Source organism: Paramormyrops kingsleyae, chromosome 1 (genome assembly GCF_048594095.1).
Source record: "Paramormyrops kingsleyae isolate MSU_618 chromosome 1, PKINGS_0.4, whole genome shotgun sequence".
Lineage (NCBI taxonomy): Eukaryota > Metazoa > Chordata > Actinopteri > Osteoglossiformes > Mormyridae > Paramormyrops > Paramormyrops kingsleyae.
Window position 1 is genome coordinate 25020639 of NC_132797.1, and position 22528 is coordinate 25043166.

Sequence of the window (22528 nt, forward strand, 5' to 3'; positions counted from 1 at the left end):
ATTCCAGGAAAAAAAAAACAACCACTGTGGTGGACTTCGTACTGTGTACCTTTTAACAGTGTTGTTTGATTCTTTAATGATCACGATGAGTAATCAGAAAATATACTGGGAGTTCGCTAGGCTAAATACTGGAAGTCACCCAATACACTTGATATTAGTGCTGGTGAAGAAAATGTAATTCTAACAGCTGCCTGTAGAGGGTATGGTGGCTAAATGGGACTGAGGCTCAGGTGTTTCACCCTATCTGCCCCATGCAGGAGGTAAATGCCTTGGAGTGTGAGATCCAGCTGCTGAAGAATCTGAGGCATGAGCGCATTGTGCAGTACTACGGCTGCCTGAGGGACCCCGATAAGCGCAAGATCTCCATCTTCGTGGAGTACATGGCTGGGGTAGGTGTGGTAGTGGGTGGAGTCTGTTTGGGGGGATGCAGAGATGTTTGGAGGGTGGAGTCTGAGCCAATGAAGGCGGAGACTGAGCTGAGTAGGGCAGGGTCTGGGTCAATGAGGGCAAAGTCTGAGCTGAGGAGGGCAGAGACTGAGCTGAGGAGGGCAGAGACTGAGCTGAGGAGGGCAGAGACTGAGCTGAGTAGGGCGGGGTCTGAGTCAATGAGGGCAAAGTCTGAGCTTAGGAGGGCAGAGACTGAGCTGAGTAGGGCAGAGACTGAGCTGAGTAAGGCAGAGACTGAGCTGAGGAGGCCGGGGTCTGGGTCAATGAGGGCAAAGTCTGAGCTGAGGAGGGCGGAGACTGAGCTGAGGAGGGCGGAGACTGAGCTGAGGAGGGCAGAGACTGAGCTGAGGAGGGCAGAGACTGAGCTGAGTAGGGCGGAGACTGAGCTGAGGAGGGCGGAGACTGAGCTGAGGAGGGCAGAGACTGAGCTGAGGAGGGCAGAGACTGAGCTGAGTAGGGCAGGGTCTGGGTCAATGAGGGCAAAGTCTGAGCTGAGTAGGGCAGAGACTGAGCTGAGTAGGGCAGGGTCTGAGTCAATGAGGGCAAAGTCTGAGCTGAGGAGAGTGAAATCTAAGCTGAGGAGGGTGGATCCTGAGCTATGGACGGCAGTTGCATCCTACTCCAGGCATCCAGCGTCTGCACTCAAAAGCCAGACACCCTGGGATTTAACAAGCCGGCGGGCCGTGCCAATCGTGAGCGGCAGTTATCCTCAGAGGGTAGTTTACACGCTTTTACGAGCTCGTTTATTTTCGATTTCTACTCTCCACAGTGACATTCTGGGCTAGCAGAAGCTTACGTCAGGGTGCGAGATTAAAAAAAAAAAAAAACACAATAATACTAAAATTTAAGATGTTGTGTTGAGAAGCCACTAAGGGTTTTGAGGCATAATTTGCGAAAGGAGGGATGTTTGTGTTCCAGGGAAAGCTGCTGGCAAACCGGGGGGGGGGGCTGGACCTCGTCACTTTTCTCTCCGTTGACCAAAGGTCTCACAGGGGGCCCATGTGTGTTGAGATGTGCTGATAATAATCCCCAGCCGGGGAAGGGGGGGGGGGGGGGGGGGTTGCAAATAAAGGGAAAACAAAAGAGCTTGGATTTCAATAAAAGGATGTCAGAAACAGATCAGTTTACCGATTTTGGCATTGGGCCATGAGGCTAAAACAGGAAGTGGCAGGAAATACGGTGTTCTGGTGGTAAACGGCATGGACTGATGGTCAGTACACCACACATGGACTCCTGCTCTGCATGAACCGGACAGGAAGAAATAGCAGTAGGAACTCTGTGTGGAAGCAGATCCTTATATTTATTTATTCATTTTTTATGCATGTTGTGGCAGAATACTCTTTCTCACACCCCTGGTCCTCTTCCTCCTCCCTCAGAGCTCCATAAAGGACCAGCTGAAAGCGTACGGGGCCTTGCCAGAAAAACTGACTCGCAAATACACCAAGCAGATCCTGCAGGGGGTGTACTATCTCCATAGCAACATGATCGTACACCGGGACATCAAAGGTAACGTGCCTGCCCCCTGCCAATCCCACCGCGCCCGTCTTCCTCAAGCCAGAGCTCAGGTTCCTCGAAGAGCACGGATGAGTTGCTCGCTGCTTTTCGGGAACCAACAAAGCTCATTCGAATACAAGTTAGACCTGATTCTTCTCTGATTGTTTTCAAAAAGGTGGAACTTTTTCCATGACTGCTGTGGCCCTGTCATTGCTGATGTCACTGTCATTGCTGATGTCACTGTCATTGAGATCAGATGGCGGGTACATGTTTTTACGCGTTCTGAGCATTACACAGCTCTGTGCTGTCTTAACACAGGTCTGCTTCTGATGCACCAGCTCATGTCTGCTAAATTAAAGGCCTGGAAACAACCTTTTTCTTTCACATTAAGCAATCTGTGTGCCATATGAGTGCATCGAATTGCACAGAAGACAATATCACTAAAAAGGAGCCAATTTTTAATAGCATATTTTATTACATTTTTTTTAATGTATTGTATTATTTGTGTGCGTGTAAATACTTCAATTCATTCAGGGGTGAATTGAATGAATGTACACTAGTTAGTTTAAGTAGCATGTTCTCATTCATTTTAATTAAAGTCAGACCCCCCCCAGTAAAGGCTTAGCCCCCATTTCCATAAATCTCTAGTGACGCTCCTGAACTTATTTATTTAGTTTTAAAGTTGTTTGATGCGCTTTACCTACATTGCAAAACGTATGTGACGAGTCAGCTGACCGAACGCACTGCTCTGCGGACACTGAGGTGGAGACAGCAGGCCTTCATGGGTGTCCTGTCCATAACTGGGTCTGTTTGTGCTCCCTGGCATAAGCGATTGCTCTAAAAAATTGCCAAAAGAATTGAATTCATCAATGTATAAATATTTCATTTTATTTTGCAATTAAAATGTGATGTAGCTCACTAATTGAACCACACCACTCTTTGTATCACTGGAGTTGTTTTCAAAAGCAGGCGCAAATTTTCCCTTTGAAATCAGGACAAATTCAGCCCATAGAGACCCACTGTGTGTCACTGGGAGTCTATGGAAGACTCTTGTACGCTTTGTCTACTTGAATATGCTTCAGTTACATGTTTTTAGAGCCCGCCCGGATGCCCTGCTGCTCTGGGAGTCTATGGAAGACTCTTGTACGCTTTGTCTACATGGAGACTAAAGCTTATTGGTGAATATGCTTCAGTTACATGTTTTCCGCCCAGATGCCCTGCTGCTCTGGGAGTCTATGGGAGCTTCATACATAGTTTTTACTGAGGCAACGTTGACTGGACAGATAGACTTGCAGTCAGATATTTTAGTCCCACCTGGAAACCAGGTTTCTCTGCATAGTGATGGGGAGACATCTCAACAAGACAGGATAAGCTACCAATAATGTTAATGTTCACGACTGACAAGGTTGGGTGTTGGCTTGCAGTATCTATTGATTCTGTCCCATGCAACGGCGGAGAAACATTTTGTTGTAATCCAGGGAGACAGTTTATCGTAATGGCGTTTGTGGATATTATACATAAAATCGTTTCCATTGCGTTTTTGAGTTTGATCGTTTAATTTTCTTTGAAAGTTCAGTGATTTTTAGTAGACTAGTTTTGTAGTTAGCTTGCTGACTAAGCTATCTGTATATTCAAATCGCTTGAGGAGGAGTCATGCTGGTATGAAGGATTATAGATAATTTCTTACAAAAGAAAGGAGAGTAGAATTTACATATAAGTAAGTGATCCAATAAAATAAGAAAATAAAGGACTTTTGTTATACTGCCAACCATTTTGAAAATCACCACCAGCCGCCCCTCCCTAGGTCTGGGGGGGGGGGGGGGGGGGTAATGTCTGGAGCAGTGAGCCACTGGCTGACGGGGCATTAAGGCACAGTTAGCCTATGCTAACTGTGTCATCCTTATGAACCTTGGACCAGGGTGTTACCATAGGGGCACAGATACACTGGCAGATTCGGGGGGGCGGCGGCAGCCCCCCCTTCAATCCAATGTTTTACAGGATTATCCAATATGGGACGTGATTTTGTACACATTTCGTGCCCCCAACCCTGGGTACATTTTGCCAAGCATGTGGCATACTATATTTATCAGATTGATCTTCACCAAAGGTGATATTTTTTCAGGGGGCTGAGAATTTCAGGGGGAGCCATTGAAGTGCCGAAGTTATTTTAAATACATTTTGAAGAGTCCAGGCTTCTGAGAAACACCTACTGAAGCTTTACAGTATATGTGTGAGGTTCAAGCCTGTAGCCACCAAGGAGGGTTTGCCCAGTTGCCATTTCATTCTCTGTACTGACAGTGGAAACAAGAGTGGCAGGGGCAGAACCACAGGGGCACTTCTCCCTAGCTAAAAGCTGATTGGCCCCCACAGTGCCCTCTCCCCTGTCACTCACTGATTCAAAGGATGTCATTGGCTAATTATAAGTTTGGCCCTTCTGTATGAACTATAGGCCCTCATGCCTTCCACCTTAAAGAAATCCTGAAATCGCCCGTCATTTGGGTTCATGCAACATTTCCTAATACCATATATATGTCCCGTTTCAGGTGCCAACATCCTTAGGGACTTGTCTGGGAATGTGAAGCTGGGGGACTTCGGCGCCAGCAAACGCATCCAGACAATCTGCATGTCCGGCACCGGGATCAAAACGGTCACCGGCACCCCCTACTGGATGAGTCCGGAAGTGATCAGTGGGGAGGGCTACGGGAGAAAGGCAGACATTTGGTAGGGGGACGTGCCACCTTTTCTGACCTGTCATGTTGAGATTGGTTTCCAGGGAAAACACTGATTAAAGATTCTCCTTCATACATTTTAGCAATTTATAAAATTACTAATACACACTTATATACAAATATGTAGCTAATGTTTTAGTTTGGGGTCCGAGCACCAGGGCAGCCACACCCCAGAGCATTTTGGGGGGGTTAAAGGCCTTGCCTTAGGGGCCATTGAACACGTAACTCGTCTGCTGAGGATGGGTTTCAAACCCTGCTGAGCCACATGCCACGTGTTAGCACCTTGTAATTACTGATATCCTTCCATGACTCTTTCTGAGATAAAGGATTACTGTGCCCATTTACTGGCTGGATGGAAATCTGTTGCTATGGAAACTCTGTGCAATACCTTCCCTAGCATTCTTTGCACTGTTACTATTTATTATGTTATTTATTGTTTTCATCTTTTAATGTGTAAATGTCTTTTTCCTGTCTAAATGGGTATTGAGCTACTCTGAAGCTGCAGTTTCCTTCAGAATTACAAAGTACAGTCAGTCCTGCTACAATGCGTGATATCACACTGCAAATCTGCTCTAACGCAATCAATATATTAGTATACAAATCCAATAAAATGTGGAATCACATTTGTATTTGCGCGATTTTCAGTCAGAGAGAACACTATGTGAACTACAATGTGATATGGTCTTCGCAGGAAACACGACTTGCAGGCAGAAACAGCTACAGTATCCAAGACAGATGTTCAATTGTGGATATTATACATAAAATCGTTTCCATTGCGTTTTTGAGTTTGATCGTTTAATTTTCTTTGAAAGTTCAGTGATTTTTAGTAGACTAATTGTTCTTTTGAAGCTCTTTTCAGTGAATTGGTCAAACTGGTTTTCACATCTAAAAGAATGCAACTCTTTGTACAACCATTCACAGGTCAAAGTCTAAGATTCTAAAAAATGTTTAATTATTTGACAAATTGTCAAATAAAAACACAGCAACATTTTTTAAATCACTGACATTTGCTTTTCATGGTCTGTATGTAGCCACGTTGCCTTCAGTAACCCTCCGCATACTGTAATCTGTTGTATTTGTGCTGTGTGCATGCCCAGCTGCATTGTGGCTGTGACCCACTACTCCTGACTAATGACCACCAAAACGACGCTTTATGAACCATTTGCTGTGTTTTCTGACCCCACTAGATGGTACTGGGGCTCAAACCTGCCCCAAAGTAAAGCAAGATCGCCATCTAGTGGGATCACAAAATACAGCAAATGGTTCATGAAGCATCATATTGGATACCATGACCCCTGAGTACGGACAATGGACAAGTTAGCGACTTCGGCACATTCAGTTACTAAGCAATTCTCCTGAGAGTTATAAGACTCATAGGAGATGTTTATGATATAATGTATTATTATTTCAATATACTTAAATAAAATTAAATAAAATGCACATAATTACAGTGTTAGCCACTGGTATTACTGTTTTTGTTATTTTATTTATTTTGTTTGGTATAAGTTACTAAGTTTTGGAGTCGCATCCTCTTCACGTTTTTTCCATTGAATATGTGTATTTTAGTATGTGGTTTTGGTGAACACAAGGATTTTCAGGAACACATTAGTAGCGTTGTAGCAAGACTGACTGTATCCATCCATTTGTCTATATATTGAACCATACACACACCTACCCATCCATCCAATCATCCATCTAAAGGCTGTTTTGTGAAAGACCTTCCCCTCCATCCGTCCATCTATCCACCCAAAGGCTGTTCCCTCTTGGTGTACATTGACGGTTCTCGTGTCTGTCTTAGGAGTGTAGCGTGCACGGTGGTGGAGATGCTGACCCAGAAGCCACCATGGGCAGAGTTCGAGGCCATGGCTGCCATCTTCAAGATCGCCACACAGCCCACCAGGCCGGTGCTGCCCGAGGGCGTGACTGACGCCTGTCGAGACTTCCTCTGGCAGGTCTTTGTGGAGGAGAAGAGGAGACCTACTGCTGAGGTGCTGCTCAAACACCTGTTTGTACAGAGTGGCTTTTAAGTCACCCAGCATTCGCACCCCAGTTACGTCCCCTTCAGTGCCTGCCTCATACTGCCTGCTGGGGTCACCCGAACTTCCCTTGTCTGGCAAAAACTGACCTTTCCACCCCTGGCGCATCTATCACCTGGAAGCCGAAGCTTTAGCAGAGCAGGTTTTTTGACATCTGTCATTGGTGCTGGGAACCACATTTGGAACTTCTGTATCAGACCCACAGGCACAGATGTACAGTGGTTGCTAAATCCATAACTTGCCATCTTCTCTGGATCCCAATTGGGGTGCATCTTTCTCAGACTACTAATGTGTTTTTCCCAACACCCTGAGGGTGTTTTCCTGTAACCAACAGGATAGATTGTTTTTCATCCCGTAACCTTCTCCACGTGACTCACTCCGACTGTTGGCTTGGAAGAAGCCAACGGATGAAGAAAGTGACAATAATATGTACAGAAAGTACTGAATGTGTCAACGGAAAACATTTTATAAATCCAAAGTTCAAATTTACTTTGTCTTAATTATATCGGACACTTTTACCATGTTATGAGAAACTGTTGAAGCAGTTAGAACTCAAAAATTGTTAACCTGCTAATTTCTGCCAACCTACACTATTGTGATTATTCTTGCACTTTTGATATAACGTTTTAATAGGGAATAATCCAGTTGAAATGGAGGTCATATTTTTGATAATGCATATGGCATTTTTGTAGATGTATATTACAAGTAAGAAGAGTCTTTTTTTGGTCTGTAGTGATGTTTACAGAAAGATCAAACTACTGCGCTGTTATGAGTTACGGTGTAAGCAATGAACAAGTAACAATCCAGGGCTGATAGCAAATGCTGCCCATACGAATTTGCATCTGGTTAAATGTCCACACTGTTGTATTGAAATCAAAAATAATTTTTTGAGTTACGTTTTAGTTGCCAAGCAAATGGATGAAAGATTTATTTCAGTTCAGTACCCCTCTATTGAATACAGACCAGAAATGGTGTAATGCAGAATCTATAAATACTGAAACTATAGGTAAGTAATCAAACGCACTTAAAGGCACTGAGAGAATCTCTGAGGTGCCCATTTCGATCTTGCCTCTAGGTTGGCTTCTAGGATTATTTACACTTCTGACAAAAATGACAATTTACATGTAGGGCTGGATTAATATCAAGAATCGCCCTTGGAATTTCCCCCCATGGTAAATTTTCCTGAGAGGGGAGGGTACCCTATTGCTGACCAGGGGGGTCCCTAACAATCAATTTTGGCAGCCTGCAAGCCCATCAGCCTACTGGGAAATCGCCCAGTATACCAGATGGCCATTATATGATAAGAGTTGCATTTACATGGAAAGAAAACCCTCACGGATGCCCAGGTCGCCATGGACAGCAGCTGTGCTGTTTTTAGAGGTTTTTTTAAAAAGGTGTTTCTAAGGTTTTTAAAACAGAACATGCTGAAGCTTTTAATACATTGTTACGTAGTTTCATAGAGAGAGAGCGCAAGCACATGCTTTAAATAACTTAAGGGGGAGGGCCAATCCCCCTATTCTAAACCCAGTTCCTCGTTTCAGCCCATGTATGTCACTGTATTAGTTGCTACTGTCACTTCTTCACTAGTCTCACATTCCTGCAACTGCTCAACAGGTTCTCTGTTGATCTCCAGTTGTGAAAACTGAAGAATGATCCAGAAATCTGGGTGTGGGCATCTGTGCCTTGTCCATGTCCCCTGTGCAAACACCAGCCAATCAGCAAATAGACTTTATTACTTTTGCATGGATTTGGATCTCTGAGACCAAAGCATTACATCATTCTAACCCACGGGACAGGCTAGGGATATGGCACAAAGCAGGGTTCGAGTACCATGGCAGGACTCTCTCTCTCTCATTGCAGTCAGAGATTTTTTATAAAATTGAATTTTCTTTTGTGGGGACTGAAAAAAATAGCTCCCACAGCATCACAGTAGCGGGTTTCTATCACATTGTGGGAACCAAATGTCCTCACAATGGAATTATATACATACCACACACACACACACAAAGCCCTGGAGGAGTGACACAACCGCGTCACTCCTTGGTCAGCACTTTTTCTTAAGTACATCTGTAAATGAGACACTGAGCAACATCACCCTGCATTGAACTGAATTGAATCAATTTCAGGCACATCCTGAAGTTCTCAGATAGATCGACAGCCCCCCCTGTCTAGCTATATTGGAGTCAGATATATCTTACAGTACCTATGGAATGAGTGCCAAAAATTAAACCTTTTCTTCATTGAAATGGAAGGCAGAGCACAAACAGTGATGGAAAAGGTTACAGGTGACAACATCCAGCCAGTGCCTTCTGTAAACACCCTTAATGGGTGAAATAGGTGTATCACCCCGTGCCTTGCGCACTATTTCCTACATCGTGTCAAGTGAAGGTGTTTATCCGCGCGGCTGCGAACCTTGCAGTTACGTTTCTGGAAACACATGATCGCGTGCCCGGATGACACCGTTTTCTGGAGGAGCAGTATGAAATGATCTCCGCCCGAAGGTTTTTGACTGTACCCGGTATAAGGACCTTAATTAGGCAGCCAAAAGACGTTGTTTATGACTGATTCTTATATATGTTTAAATAAATAAGGAAATAAACTGATTTTTTTTTAAGGCCGCCGGAGTGTCCCCTGCTTTTATATTTCTCGCTCAAATAATCGCTTTAAAGTTCTGCATATGGTTTAGATCAGTGACAACAAGGGCGCCGTTACTTAGTGACAGGCAAACTCATGCACAAAATATGGGAACATTTGGGGAAAATGTGTTTGACACTTGCAGATGGCAAAAGGTGCATCAGCAGATGGTGCCTTGCAAGGTGTCCAGTGGTTTCACTATCAATGAATAACAAACAGCGTGCAGAGTGGGTGCATTAATCAAAATTCAAACGATTTTTATGTGAGAAACTTTCAAGGTATGGTTAAATTAGACTGGTGTTTCTGGGTTGTTACACGCATTACTGGGTCCGTATTTTGTGAAAGTTGACCGAACGGTCTGCGCGTCGCTCGTCTCCTGCGGTTTCCCGTCACAGTCTAAGCGTTTCCGTGATATCGCCCATTTATACGTCTACAGCCGGTATCTTTATCTGTTCCATTTGAAATTGCTTCTGTTTCCGTGATTATAAGTGAAATTACACCGTTTTCTTTCTGCATGCAAATTGATCGGGACATGCATATTGGCATGCTGTGAGATGATTTTTTTTATGTCTCGAGTGAATATAATGAGAAAGCCGAAGATTAAACGACACGACTGCATTTGTTAGAGATGCACAGACGAACGTTTCCATATTAGGAAGATAGATTTAGCAGCAACCCCGCCCCCCGCACCAGCCCACAACCGTAATGCTAACCATTATTAACAGGGAAGGAGTTTTGGTCATGGGAGGGTTTTCTGGTAAGCAACATTTTAAATCATCAGTAATGTAGGGAACTCATTCAAACGTGTTAGTCTTACTGATGTATTCCAAGGTGCATGCTTGTGTGTTGACTGTAGATCACCTAAACATAATTCCTTTGACATAATTGTAGTAGATTTCTTGGTATTTCCTTTTAATCTGGGATAAATTGACGCCCTTGGCATTATGTGACATAGCTATGTAAATACATTTTTAAATGAAATACCTAACGTCTTAGGTTTGTGGGAACCATATTCCTTCCACGTTCCCTCACATGCCCCCTAGCTGTGCTGGCACTGAAATGAGCATAATCAGCTGGAAGAGTTACTCTTGGACAATACACAGTATATTTTCACTGTAATCGATAACCAGCTGCTGGAAATTAAACTCCCTGCACTGCCAAAATGAAACATAACACTGTGTAAGTAGTTTAAATATTTACCTATAACCTGAACAGCATGCTACTATATTTTTGAGGAAAATATGACTAGGAGTATAATGAATCACAGACACAGCCTGATTGAGCATGTTATTTGTTCCAGTACTGGAGGGAACTACGCATTTTCCATAATCCACCCATCTTCCAACCGCTTATCCTGGCAAGGTCATATGGGGGGGTTGGATCCTATCCCAGACAGCACAGAGCGCAAGGCTGGGGCAGACCCTAGGTGGGATGTCAGTCCGCAGCACTGCAGACACACACACTATGGGTAATTTAGAGATGGTAATTAGTCTGACATCATGTTTTCAGGTCGCTTGAGGAACCTGCATTAAACCTGTATAACAGTGAGAACAGGCAAACCCCAAAAGGCCCCTAACCCCATTTGCTCCTGGGGTGTCGGAGCCAGGAGCTGCTGCTCCCTTGTTCAGCATGTGTGGTCGCTCTTGCAGCTGCTGGTGTCATCGAGTAGCTGAGCTGGGTCAGCGCTGTCATGTTTCACGAGGAGCAGAGTACAGTAACTGCGGCTGAGCTCAACAGCTGAGTCATCTCACTCTTCCGGTCATCATTCCTGGACCGGCTAAAGGTGACCCATGAGGAGCCAGGTGTGGTGGAGAAGGTCAGAATGCACACCAGGTGAGTTTCCAAATTCTGCCACGGAGAGGACGCCTTCGCAGTGACGTTCTCAGGCAAGAGTGGCAGACGTGGCCTTATTCAGGTTCAACTGTGGGCGGGTTTGCCATATAAGGCTTTTTCTGAGGTCCACATATCCAGCTGTATCTTCAGCATCCAGGGTAGCTGGTGTCAAAGTATCTAAAGACACAGTTATCCAGGATGGGTTTTGGTCTGTACCCATGAGCATAATCACATTAACACGGTCAACGGGGCTGTTTGAGTTGTGAGAAGGCTCCCTGCTTTCTTTTACGATGGTGTAGCTGTTGACCAGGAAAAAGAGTAAGAATAAAAGATGAAAGAGGTTAGCTGAACCCCTTTTTAAAGCTGCCCCCTGGGCTTCAGCCTCTGTAAACCCATGCATTAAAGGGCCCCTGAGCATGAGCAGGTAGTTAACCTGTATATCCAACATTTAGCAGGTGCTTTCATCCAGAGCGACTTACAAATGAAGCAGGCAATTCATAACAAGCATTCAGGTGTGAAGAAGTCAACTTTGGTGCTGATAGGCTGAGCTTCCAATGAATGACCAGTAGGACGTGCACAGTAGTTATGAGCAATAAAAGTAAAACACTGCCTAGAGCCTAACATCAGAAAAGTTGTAAAGATAAATCTAGTATCAATAAAGTGCATTGAGGTGTGTTTCAGCGACCAGAACCACGTGACATGGGGAAGGGAAGAAGGAAGTGTAGAGGAGAGTGGAGGAGTGATGCACGGTGAGAAAAGACAGGCACAGCGTCTTAATTGTGGAGTTGGGCATAAGGGTCTGGGTGTCTTTTTTGGGGAAGAATTAAAACAACACCCTATCTTGTATTGTGAACAAACCAATTAAAAGATGCTCATCGCATAAGCAAGAATATGCCCCATCGTCAACTTGTCTGCACACTTTATAAGCAAATGTATGGCTATAATTACTGCGAAATGTAACAAAGAAATTACAGGTAATTGTTTGTACAGGTAATTGCACCTTTGAAATTTATATACATAACACAAATTCCTCTAGAAATACCTGTCATTGCAGGTACTCAGTAAATAACTCTTGCTTTCTAACAGCACTTGACTGCAGGAAACGAGAGCTCCGTGTTTGCCACAAATATTTGTGACATCCAAAAAACGCTTGCCCTTCAATGATTTACTTCCCCTTCATTGCAGATTTCACATTCAACTATTTTAAAAGGCTGATTAACTGTAGGCAAAAAAAAGTACTGTTCTTCAATTGAAAAAAATAAAGTTTTCAGTGATTGATTTGCAGTTTATTAATTTGTAACCGCTTACATGAGATTAACATTTCTGTATGATTATGTTTTGCGTACTGAGGTCTTAATAGTTTGTAAGACCAGTTTTCGATACAAAACTTTATTCTGCCTTCCATGACAAGTATGGAACAATCCCTGACGATTCGAACTTAAATCCTGTTAAAAACTGTACCCAAGCATCACACAAGCCACGCTGCTAGCATAAAACTTGAGTCATATAGTTGTTGCCCCCTAGTGGTTACACTTCAGTTACTTGTGCCGCAGAAAATGTACTCATTTCCAAAAAGTTATCCGGATTTAGCAGCTCATTGCATATGAAAATGAATAATTTTACAAATGTGGTAGTAGGCCTACAGCCTTTTTTCTGTTGCTCATCTAATATTATGTTGTGTTATTTGAAGGGTTCAGATGAGCGTAATGAGTCACCATACATACCACTATTATTATACTTGAATGAAACAAAATTTCAATCAATTAAGCAACAAACAGCATACCAGAATTTTATTGTAGTCTGTTTGGGTACCTATTCACGTTAGCTAGAGACACTCCTCCATTAGGTCAATAGGAGGGAGATTCACTTATGGTCGGAGACTGATGTAACTGGTACGCAAGTATGCATTCGGCGTATAAATTGTTAACATGGACAGAAATTTCTTGGTGTAACAGCAGATAAGTACTCATTCGCGCTGTTACAACAACAAATTGCCGTGTGTACCGCTTGCGTATCAGTTATGTCGGTAACACTTTACTTGAGGGGTCACAAATACTTAGGCTAGTAATAACTCAGTTACTACTGAAGTACAAATTATAAAGAAATCATGAATACAGTTGCTACTTGAGGTAAAAGATGCATCACGATTCATTAATGATGAACAAACACGACCAGATTTTCACCTGTGTTATTCATTACTTGTTCCTTCAGTAGTTCCTTAGTAGTTCCTTCAGTAGTTCACAAGGGTTTAAAGAATTAACAGATATAGTAACAAATACAGTAACTGCTTGGGATGAAAGATACATCATGATTCATTAATGATGAATTAACATGAGATCAGTATGTAACTAAGACTCAGTTTGTGGTTAATTAATACATAAATAATAGTATATTAGTACCTCATGAAGTAAGGTGTTACCGTTATGTCCCTGCTTATGATGATACCAGCCCTTGCAGTCTTTGAGACTTTTGCGATATTTCATCGTACTAAAGTCCCTGTTATGCTATTGGTTTGTTTGGTTATTGGCATCACCTATTCACTGTGCCGTATCTGATGAGATCAGGAGATCAGACTCTTTTCATTCCTTCAGCCTTCTGTTTTATCAGGACTTGTAGCTTGATTAGCAGTTTTCACACTTCCTGTTGTTTTAGCTCAGTGTTTTCAGGGCAGTTGCTGTTATCTCGCACCCCCAGTGGCTGTGAAGTTTGAATCAGGACGTCGCAGATTGGATTTTCTTATGTTCTCATTTTGTTTGCATGCATTTGCTTCAAGGTTCAACATTTTTGTCACAGTCCAATTAAATACTGTTCAGGATACTGAATTTCCCATCCTGAATGCTGGAGCTTGTGTGTTTGTGTGTGTTTCTGACCGCCATACAGTGGACCAGAGTCCTCTCCCTTACAATCTTTGCTCCCCAAAAAACTGCCCCTTTTTCGGTTAATTCCTAAGTCAATCAAATTTCAAGGATGAGAATATTTGTTGTTTAAATTCAGCTTTTCCTGCTTCTTCACCCCCCAGTGCTTTCATTTTGGCTCCGTTTTATATACCAATAAAATTCAACAGACTGTTTATTTAGTATAATAATCTCCCTTTCAGACGGACTTTCAGGTGCGCTGTCACTACGGCAACTGGCGGTACTCGGTGCCAGTGCTGGAAATGACCCATGAGGGAAAGAGGAAGTTTAATATCAGCAAATAATGGGCCCATTATGATTACAGTGCGACAGAAGTGCAGGTATGGAGACACAAAAAGCCAGATAAACCCTAATACTTCTTTTCCTAAAAGAGAATTAAGTTGTTACTGACATTTGGCTGGATTTTCTCGGATCATGTTTCCTAGTCTTTTGTGTAGTGCTTACAAATAACAAATAAAATGAAGGCATTGTTCACTGTGTAATAAACGAAACAACATATTTTCACATTTTTGAAAGTGCTGATTTCCTTCTATAGCAGACACTTTTCTTTTTTACTTGTTTATACGTCAAGGTATTACAGCTATCATTCAGGTTACGTATTTTGCTTATGGATCACATCAGTACTGCTTAGGGGAACTAGAACCTGCAAGCTACATCTTTAACATCTTCACTAAAATTAATAGCAATCAAATGTCTGCATGCTGTAACCTGTTGAGCACCAAACCCACTCTTTCATTCTGCACCACGAAGGGTTAAACAGCTTCACTCTCCACTTGGAAATTATTTTCTGACGAGTTAAACACACTGCCGTTTGATGCAGGTTTTTGTTTCGGAAGTTGCACCGGAAACCGTGTGGCTTAAACAAAGTTTCTAAGAAAACATTTCAACTTATCAGGTATAACCAAGGAGCTGTCTGTTGGATGCTTTAACCTGCTGGTGATGTTGTACTTCAACTGCACATTCTGTGTCTAAAATATTTGAGTTAATTGATGTTTGAGGTGTGAAGGTTAATAGATGCATGGTTTGACATTTAAAAAAATATATACAAATAAATAATAAATGTCACCCATTCAGTTTCAAGCCTCCATTCTTCGAAGTCCAAACCACCCATCAAGGACTGGGTCACGGTGAGTTGGAGTTTGATGCAGGAATCCCAGCATATGAGGAAGGAGATACCTTAGCACTAGGTGCAAGTCTGCAGTCTAACTATTGTTTCGAATAAACCAGTGTTTTTTGAGAAACATATTGTATATTGTTCATTATATTACATGTTTCCATAAAAATGAGTGTCTGGTCCTATTCTGGCTCTAATACTTACTTGAAAACTCTAACTATCAGTGTAATGTTACCTGACATGCAGCTGAATTCAGTGCCTCAATACATCCTTTTATCACATTGTGTTTTGTGTATTTACGCTGCTTAAATTGTTCTTATCCCTTGTGAACCCAACAGCAGAGTCGATGCATTGTGGCTGTCTGAAAGTGGTGGGCTTTCCTGCCTCTGAATATCTGGCATTAATGGGAGCTGAGCGTCATAGCGGGTCTGTGGCACGCTAGTGCTTAGTGAGCTAGCATGCAGGAAGGAAGTGAAACACTCTGTGGCTTTTTTTAGGGCTTTATGTGAAAAAGGAAGAGAAATTTGATCTGTGAAGACCAAGACTAGTTCATTTAACCACGTTCTGCGAGTCAAAGTCTACTTCAATGATACCGTTAAGAAATTTCCAGATATTTTCTTGTCTATAGGCCTAATGAATGATCCACCCATAATTTTAAGCATTGTTGAAAAATGACAAAAGAAGTAGACTACTGCTGAGAATGAAATTGTTTTACCCTTGTATATTCAAGGTCTCAGCAGAACAACACAGTTCAGAAAGGTTAGTACTTATGAGTGTTTCTTCTGGCCTTTCTGCATTTTGGTGAGGTCCAAATACATCTACTCCTGCTGGAAATTCACATGGGTAACAACCTACAGGTCAATCTACGGGATGCCAAGATCTTAATCCAGAAACAAGAGCTGGTGAAGATCAGCAGATGCTTCCCAGCTCCAATTGCAAGAATGTTGTGTTTTCTTCCACTTGGAAATAATGCATTGCATTTGAATTGATCATAATTGACTCTTCACAGTAACTCATTGGTCTACTGTGGAGGTTCTTGGAGCCTGCTCATAAACATCAGGCTGATAATATTCTGTAGGTGTTGCAAAAGTGGATCTTGGACCAGCTGTTCCTTCCTGTGACGTGAGCTGCGTTTTTTTCTACCGCTAAAAAACGAGGAAACGCGGCTGTCACTTACATTGCTAGTTTGGGGGGATTCGACCAGAAAACACATGGTATTATTACTATTGTTGTTGTTTTGTTGGGAAACATCCCACTAATAAGCAACATCAGCGAAGTTTTCTTGTATCGTAGTACGATCCCTTAAATTAAAAGTGGATGGGTGAGTCTTCGGTACTTTGTTTCTCTTTATCCGCATTTATTCCACCATTGTTGAGAAATAACAAAGCTGTAGGCATCGGCAACTTGTAGCGACTTTTCGGATCCGGACGAGCTGGACTTCTTAATTTAAATTTTACATAAATTCAGACCGGTAACATGTCGGCTCAGTGCAAGTCCAGTGTTGATTTTTGTAGTATCCCTCTGATCGCCCTGAATTTCGGCGTAAGGAAAAGGCTCGGGCTTTACTTAAATCCCAGAAATGCCGTGGCTGCGGACTGGACGGCCCTGGCCGAGGCTATGGGCTTCAGCTACCTGGAAATTAAAAACTACGAGAAATGCGAGAACCCCACCATGACTGTTCTGGAGCACTGGCAAGTCAAGGGATCGGAGGCCACCGTCGGGAGGCTTTTGTCGATAATGGAAGAAGCAGAGAGAAAGGACGTCATTACAGACCTTTATTCCGCGATCGGTGAGTTAAAACACAAGACCGAAAACACTCAATGTGCTGCAATGTGTGGTGTGTTGCAACAACTAAAAAAAGTTTAGTAATAGATTTGGGTCAGTAAACGTGGCTATTTAGGCAAGACTGATTTAATACTTCGCTATTGATTTCTCTTCGTTTAATATGTCTTTGTGCTTTAATGTTAAATTACTTCTATCAGCTTCATTTCCGTGTAATGTGGCGGTGACTTGTTTGATCAATACCCGTGTTTTTTTCCATAGAAAAGGACTGTTTAGAGTACCTGAAGAAGGCAAGTGAGGCCCCACTGCAAGTACCGGAGGTGGACAGCTGTGAACCCCGCACGGCGGAGAAGAGGGGCATCACCACACGAGACGATCCGCAGGGTCCGTAAAGCACAGCAGTTTGATCGACACGTACATCTTATGTGATTGTTGGTCTGAATAGGTTAACGATATTTGGCTTTTGTTTTTGCCAAGAGTGGTTCCTTTTCTTGCTAACAGCCTGCGTCTCTCGCTGCAGGCATCTCGCCCGAGATGTTTGATGCCTTCATCTGCTACTGCAAAAGTGACTTCAGCTTTGTCTGTGAGATGATAAACCAGCTGGAGCATACAGAATACAGGTTGAAGCTGTGTGTGTTTGACCGTGACGTCCTGCCTGGCACCTGCGTCTGGACCATTACAAGCGAGCTCATAGAGAAGAGGTGAGTCACACATCTGTGCTGGGATAGTAGCCTGTAGTTCAGTGTTCCTCAACCCAGTCCTCAGGGGACCCCAGACAGTCCACGTTTTTGCTCCCTCCCAGCACCAGATATTTGCTGTGAGTCGGGAGGGAGAAAAATGTGGACTGCTGGGGGTCCCTGATGACTGGGTAGAGAAACACTGCTGTAGCGGATTTGCCATCTGTGGGGTGGGGGTGATTCTAGAAATTTTTAATTGGGGGACATACCAGGGGGCATAATTCATACAGATTGGCCAACCTTATCATTAGCCAATGATATGTTTTGAATTGGTGAATGACAGGGGAGTGGACACTATGTGAACCAATTAGCTTTTACCTGGGGCGAGTGCCACTTTGGCCCCAACCCTTTATACTCCCCTGCTGGGGAGTGCTTATTTTGGTGTTCTGAGATGCTCTCTTGACTGTTTGCAGTTTGTCAGCTCTCTGTATGACGCTGAAAATTTTCTGTGTTATTTTGTCTCAGATGTAGTATGTAGCTTTACTCTGGGCATGTATGCGTACCTTTGAGGCCTTTGTCAAGGTTGCCATGTTCTGCCTGTGTACAGGTGTAAGAGGATGGTGGTGGTGATCTCGGACGATTATCTGGAAAGCGATGCCTGTGACTTCCAAACCAAGTTTGCTCTGAGCCTCTCTCCAGGTGACGTGCCGCAGTGAGCAAGATGGAAACATTTTCACACTTTGTGAAGCTTATAAGCATGATCCACTAAAGAATAGAGTAACGACAATGATAATTAATCACTTTCACTTCAACTATCGTACAACATGCAGCGCGCACTAGGTGGGGTAGCAATGCCGTGCGAACAGCCAGCCGGAATTTGTTTTTAGAAGAAACTTTGGCTGTATGTGTGAGTTGTCATAAATCGCATAGGTTATAAATCAGGGACAGTCTGTATATGTCCTGATAATTCGGCATAAAGTCACTTTCACTTAGTCTATAGTAGTTATTTTCAACAAGAGTAACATGTAAATGGACATTGTGTGGCTCAGTGGGCTAAGCCTGTGTGCCTGTAATCACAAGGTTGCCAGTTCAAACCCAGCCTCAGCACGTCTGTGGGTCCTTGAGCAAGGTCCTTAACCCCCAGCTCCCTGGGTGCCCCAACAGGGGGCTGCCCTTCACAGACAGCTTACTCTACAAAGAGCAAGTTGAGGGAGGCGTAAAGACAATTTCCCCACAGGGATTTATAAAGTATCGATTATTATTATTATAACATCAGGGACTTGCTTAGATACAGGTTCTCTGGCAGCTCATTGGTTCAGATAAAATGAATGCGATACTCTGTTCACTCTCTCGGTCACCTCCTCCAGGAGCACGGAGCAAGCGGCTGATCCCGGTTGTGTACAAACCCATGAAGAAGCCCTTCCCAAGCATACTGCGGTTCCTGACCCTGTGCGACTACACCAGGCCCTGCACTCAAGCCTGGTTCTGGGTCCGTCTGGCCAAAGCTCTGTCGTTGCCGTAATGAGGATACTATTGGCTCCTGTGGCCCAGGGTAGTTCCATTTCAAGTAATGTGACTTTACACATAAGACCTTCCCAGCATCCCTTGCAAACCAAATACAGAAAGAATGCAGCACAGCCATCAAACATTACGTTTGTGAATTACATTCAATTTGGCTTGCTGGTTTGAACATTGATTGCTGAATTGTTTACTTGTTACTTTTTTAACAACTCTGAACTATTAGTTAAATTCTCACTAAACGAGCTTGATGAGCCGAATGGCCTCCTCTCGTTTGTAAATTTCTTATGTTCTTATCTGAATCGGTTTAGCCTCGAGCAAAGGAGACTAACGGGGGACGTGATCCAGGTATATAAGATTCTAACAGGTCTGGATGCTGTTCAGCCAAATGGCTACTTCAATATTAGTACTAGAACTCGTGGCCATAAGTGGAAATTAGCAGGAGAACATTTTACAATGAATTTGAGGAAGCACTTCTTTACACAGCGTGTAGTTAGAGTATGGAATAGTCTTCCTGCTAGTGTAGCACAAGCTAAAACCCTGGGTTCCTTTAAATCAGAGCTAGATAAGATTTAAAAAAAAATAAAATGAAGTTACTGTTTGACATTAGCGTTCTAAGTGTACGTCAGTTATACGATACATGCCATATCTGTTCATAATAAAACTATACATTTATCGTAATGTGCCTTCCATTGAAACTGTGAAACGCAAGATTAGTTCTCATTGCAATTTGGTTGCATTTCCTAAAATTTGTGCAAATCGACATTCACGGACTAAGAAGTGGTGTTTGAAATAGGACCAGATGTTTTCACTTTCACCCTCTGATTGTAGTTTGCAGTTTTTTTGTGTAGTTCCTCAGAAGTTAGAAAAAAAGGACTTTTCCTTATGGTTGCATGTCTACTTGTCATACCACTTAATGACAGATTTTGCAAAATTTCAGATGACTTGACCTATTGGCTGTTTTGCAGGTATAATGTGCAATGTTTTTTCCAATAAAGTTCAGAATTCAAGATGTCAGTATCTCGTAAGAAGAAGCCAAACTAATATTTATTTAGTATACTAATTGTTTCAGTTATTACCTGGTGTACCAGCACAAATTAACTTGACAATCCAAGAAACATATACATTAAGTCAAAAACTAATTTAGTGAATAAAATATACTGCAGTCACAGATCACAGATCTTCTGAAGTGAAATTTGAGCGTTTTGGAGTTGAACTTGAAAGAGTTATGAAATTATGTGTATGTTCTGTTTAATTTTGTTGTGTTGCAGTCCTGTTTTGTGCTTTTTTTTTATTTGATTGTTTTGATGAGACTGCCTGTCTAGATTATATTTTTATTATAACAACACAATGTGGTAAATTGGTAGATTGCTTCCTCTCTCCTGCATTCTGTGTAATATAATGTTGGCACAACTTCAAGATTAATGAAGGAGACAATTTGTAACAGTTTTCAAGATAATGGTTGATTACTGTTTGTGCTTTTCATTACTGCCATTGTTTTCTTTTTTTGTGTCAGGTTCTGCACAGCGTAGGTTTAGAAGATTGAGCCATTCTTCATGGTGCCCTGTAACTAAAATTGTTTTTTTTTAAAAAATAAAAATAAATAAAAATAATAATAATAAATGCCAGACTTCACAAGGCTGCTCTTATTATGAAAAAACTGAACACTGTGATGGTGACCTGCTAATTCTGTTCCCTTTTCTTGGTGAATCAGGAGGGGAAAAGCAGACCTCAGGGTCAGGAATTACATTTGGACAGACTGAGCGTATAGTGGATTCAATTTAAAAAAAATCTATAAAAGTAAGCAGTTTTTTGGGAGGTGGTGGGACAACAGATATACACTAATTAATTTAAAAGTGCATTTTCCTTTCATTAAAATCAGACCTGCATTGTAAATACTTGGCTTTCTCTATATTATTTTTAATCTCCTCCTGAAAGTAAGGTTTCATAAAAGGAGCTCATTAATAAAGGAATGCGTCATTGACTCATAAACAGCAATGATAGTGAGCAGTAGTAGTGATACACAGTATCAATCTGAGTCATTTAGGAAGCAAAATATAATCAAAAAGAAATAAAATATTCATTAAAACTGTTTAATCCTTCATTGTATGTAGCATTTGAAGGATGGACTCCAGACTCACCCTGACCTCGTGCAAAATAATTCCTATCAGCCCAGGACACAAAGCAGAGGAACTCCCTGAATGGGCTGGTTTAAAAATCCACCCCAGCCCAATTTTATATGAAGTCATCATGCTTAAATGTAGTGTTGTTATAAATAAATTATGGTTGATTAAGCTTTTCTGAATGAGAACCCTAAAGCAATTAATTCTGCACACAGAAGACAAATCTAAATTAATTTTCACATTTTGTGTAGCAATGTAATTTCATTTGGCAATCACTGTAAAAAATGTATTGATTTTCAAAAGCTTCTTAGTGTCGCTGTGAGGAGCAGCCTTTCCGGGACAGTACAGGAAATATAGCAGCTCATTAAATGTCATCAACTGAACATGGATCAGAGAAGAACCTATAGGTGACCAAGACGATTGTGCCAAATTATTAAATCAGTACTTGGCAAGCGGTGTTTACCTGCTGATTCTGTTAGGTGACAGACGACTAGCCAGCGAATGTATTTTGGGTTGTAGTTTTTCACACGGCAAGCCTGTCATCATTCTTCAGCATTTTATTTAAAATTGCTGAGTATGTACTGTGTAGTCTGCTTTTGAACATTATATTAATTAGTTTGTATTTTATATTTCTCATTTTACCCATTTTCATGGGCACATTATTGGTGCACGTGTGAATGTTGATGTTCCTGGAAAACAGTTTTTATTAATCCCAGTTACTTTACCTGTAATGTAATACAATCTCAAACAAGTAAAGCTATAGTAAACATCCTTGAAGAGCTATTTGTTGTTTCCACAAACAAAGCCATGTGGCAAGGAAGCTCAGTGACACTGCAGTCTCATACCTCCACTACTGAGGATTTGAGTCCAATATCTATCCCAGTGCAGCTTGCATATGCTGCAAATTTTCCTGCAGCCCAAGGCCTTGCAGTTGGGCTCAGCAACATCACTAAGCTGCCTGTAGTGTATAACTGTGTCTGTATCCACCGTGTGATGGACTGGTACCCCAGCCTTGTGCTCTATGCTGCCTGGTATAAGCCCCAGGCCCCCAATGACCATGATTGAGTTAAGCAGTTGAATGACGGATGTTTGAGAGTCTACAGAGTTGGATGTTTGGCTCCCTCTATTGGTTAATCAGAGGTGATTTGTAAATCATTCGGGCCATTTTCTAACGAAACTTAAATTATTATTATTTCTAAAATTACAACCTTTTTTTTTACATTCTT

At 42.2% G+C, this 22528-nt stretch overlaps 2 protein-coding genes across 3 annotated transcripts in view; both read left to right on the plus strand.

Annotated features, from left to right (window-relative positions):
- Positions 1 to 7423, plus strand: part of map3k22 (mitogen-activated protein kinase kinase kinase 22) — a 46953-nt gene extending 39530 nt beyond the window's left edge. For both annotated transcript variants that reach the window (XM_023800261.2, XM_023800262.2), the window contains 4 exons: positions 258 to 389; positions 1824 to 1953; positions 4485 to 4662; positions 6469 to 7423. In XM_023800261.2, the coding sequence (XP_023656029.1) occupies positions 258 to 389; positions 1824 to 1953; positions 4485 to 4662; positions 6469 to 6697 (669 nt within the window). In that variant the 3' untranslated portion in view covers positions 6698 to 7423. The remainder of the gene's footprint in view (positions 1 to 257; positions 390 to 1823; positions 1954 to 4484; positions 4663 to 6468) is intronic.
- Positions 7424 to 16314: 8891 nt separating this feature from the next.
- Positions 16315 to 21484, plus strand: myd88 (MYD88 innate immune signal transduction adaptor). The gene is made up of 5 exons (XM_023800177.2): positions 16315 to 16991; positions 17246 to 17368; positions 17505 to 17685; positions 18269 to 18360; positions 19029 to 21484. The coding sequence occupies exons 1-5, from the start codon at positions 16679 to 16681 to the stop codon at positions 19181 to 19183; spliced, it is 864 nt and encodes a 287-aa protein (XP_023655945.1). The 5' UTR covers positions 16315 to 16678; the 3' UTR covers positions 19184 to 21484.
- Positions 21485 to 22528: the final 1044 nt, after the last annotated feature.

Coding starts and splice junctions, on each gene's coding strand:
- myd88 (XM_023800177.2), top strand. CDS start 16,679: ATGTCGGCTCAGTGCAAGTCCAGTGTTGATTTTTGTAGTATCCCTCTG. Junction 16,992..17,245: donor AGACCTTTATTCCGCGATCG/GTGAGTTAAAAC, acceptor TTTTTTCCATAG/AAAAGGACTGTTTAGAGTAC. Junction 18,361..19,028: donor TGCTCTGAGCCTCTCTCCAG/GTGACGTGCCGC, acceptor CACCTCCTCCAG/GAGCACGGAGCAAGCGGCTG.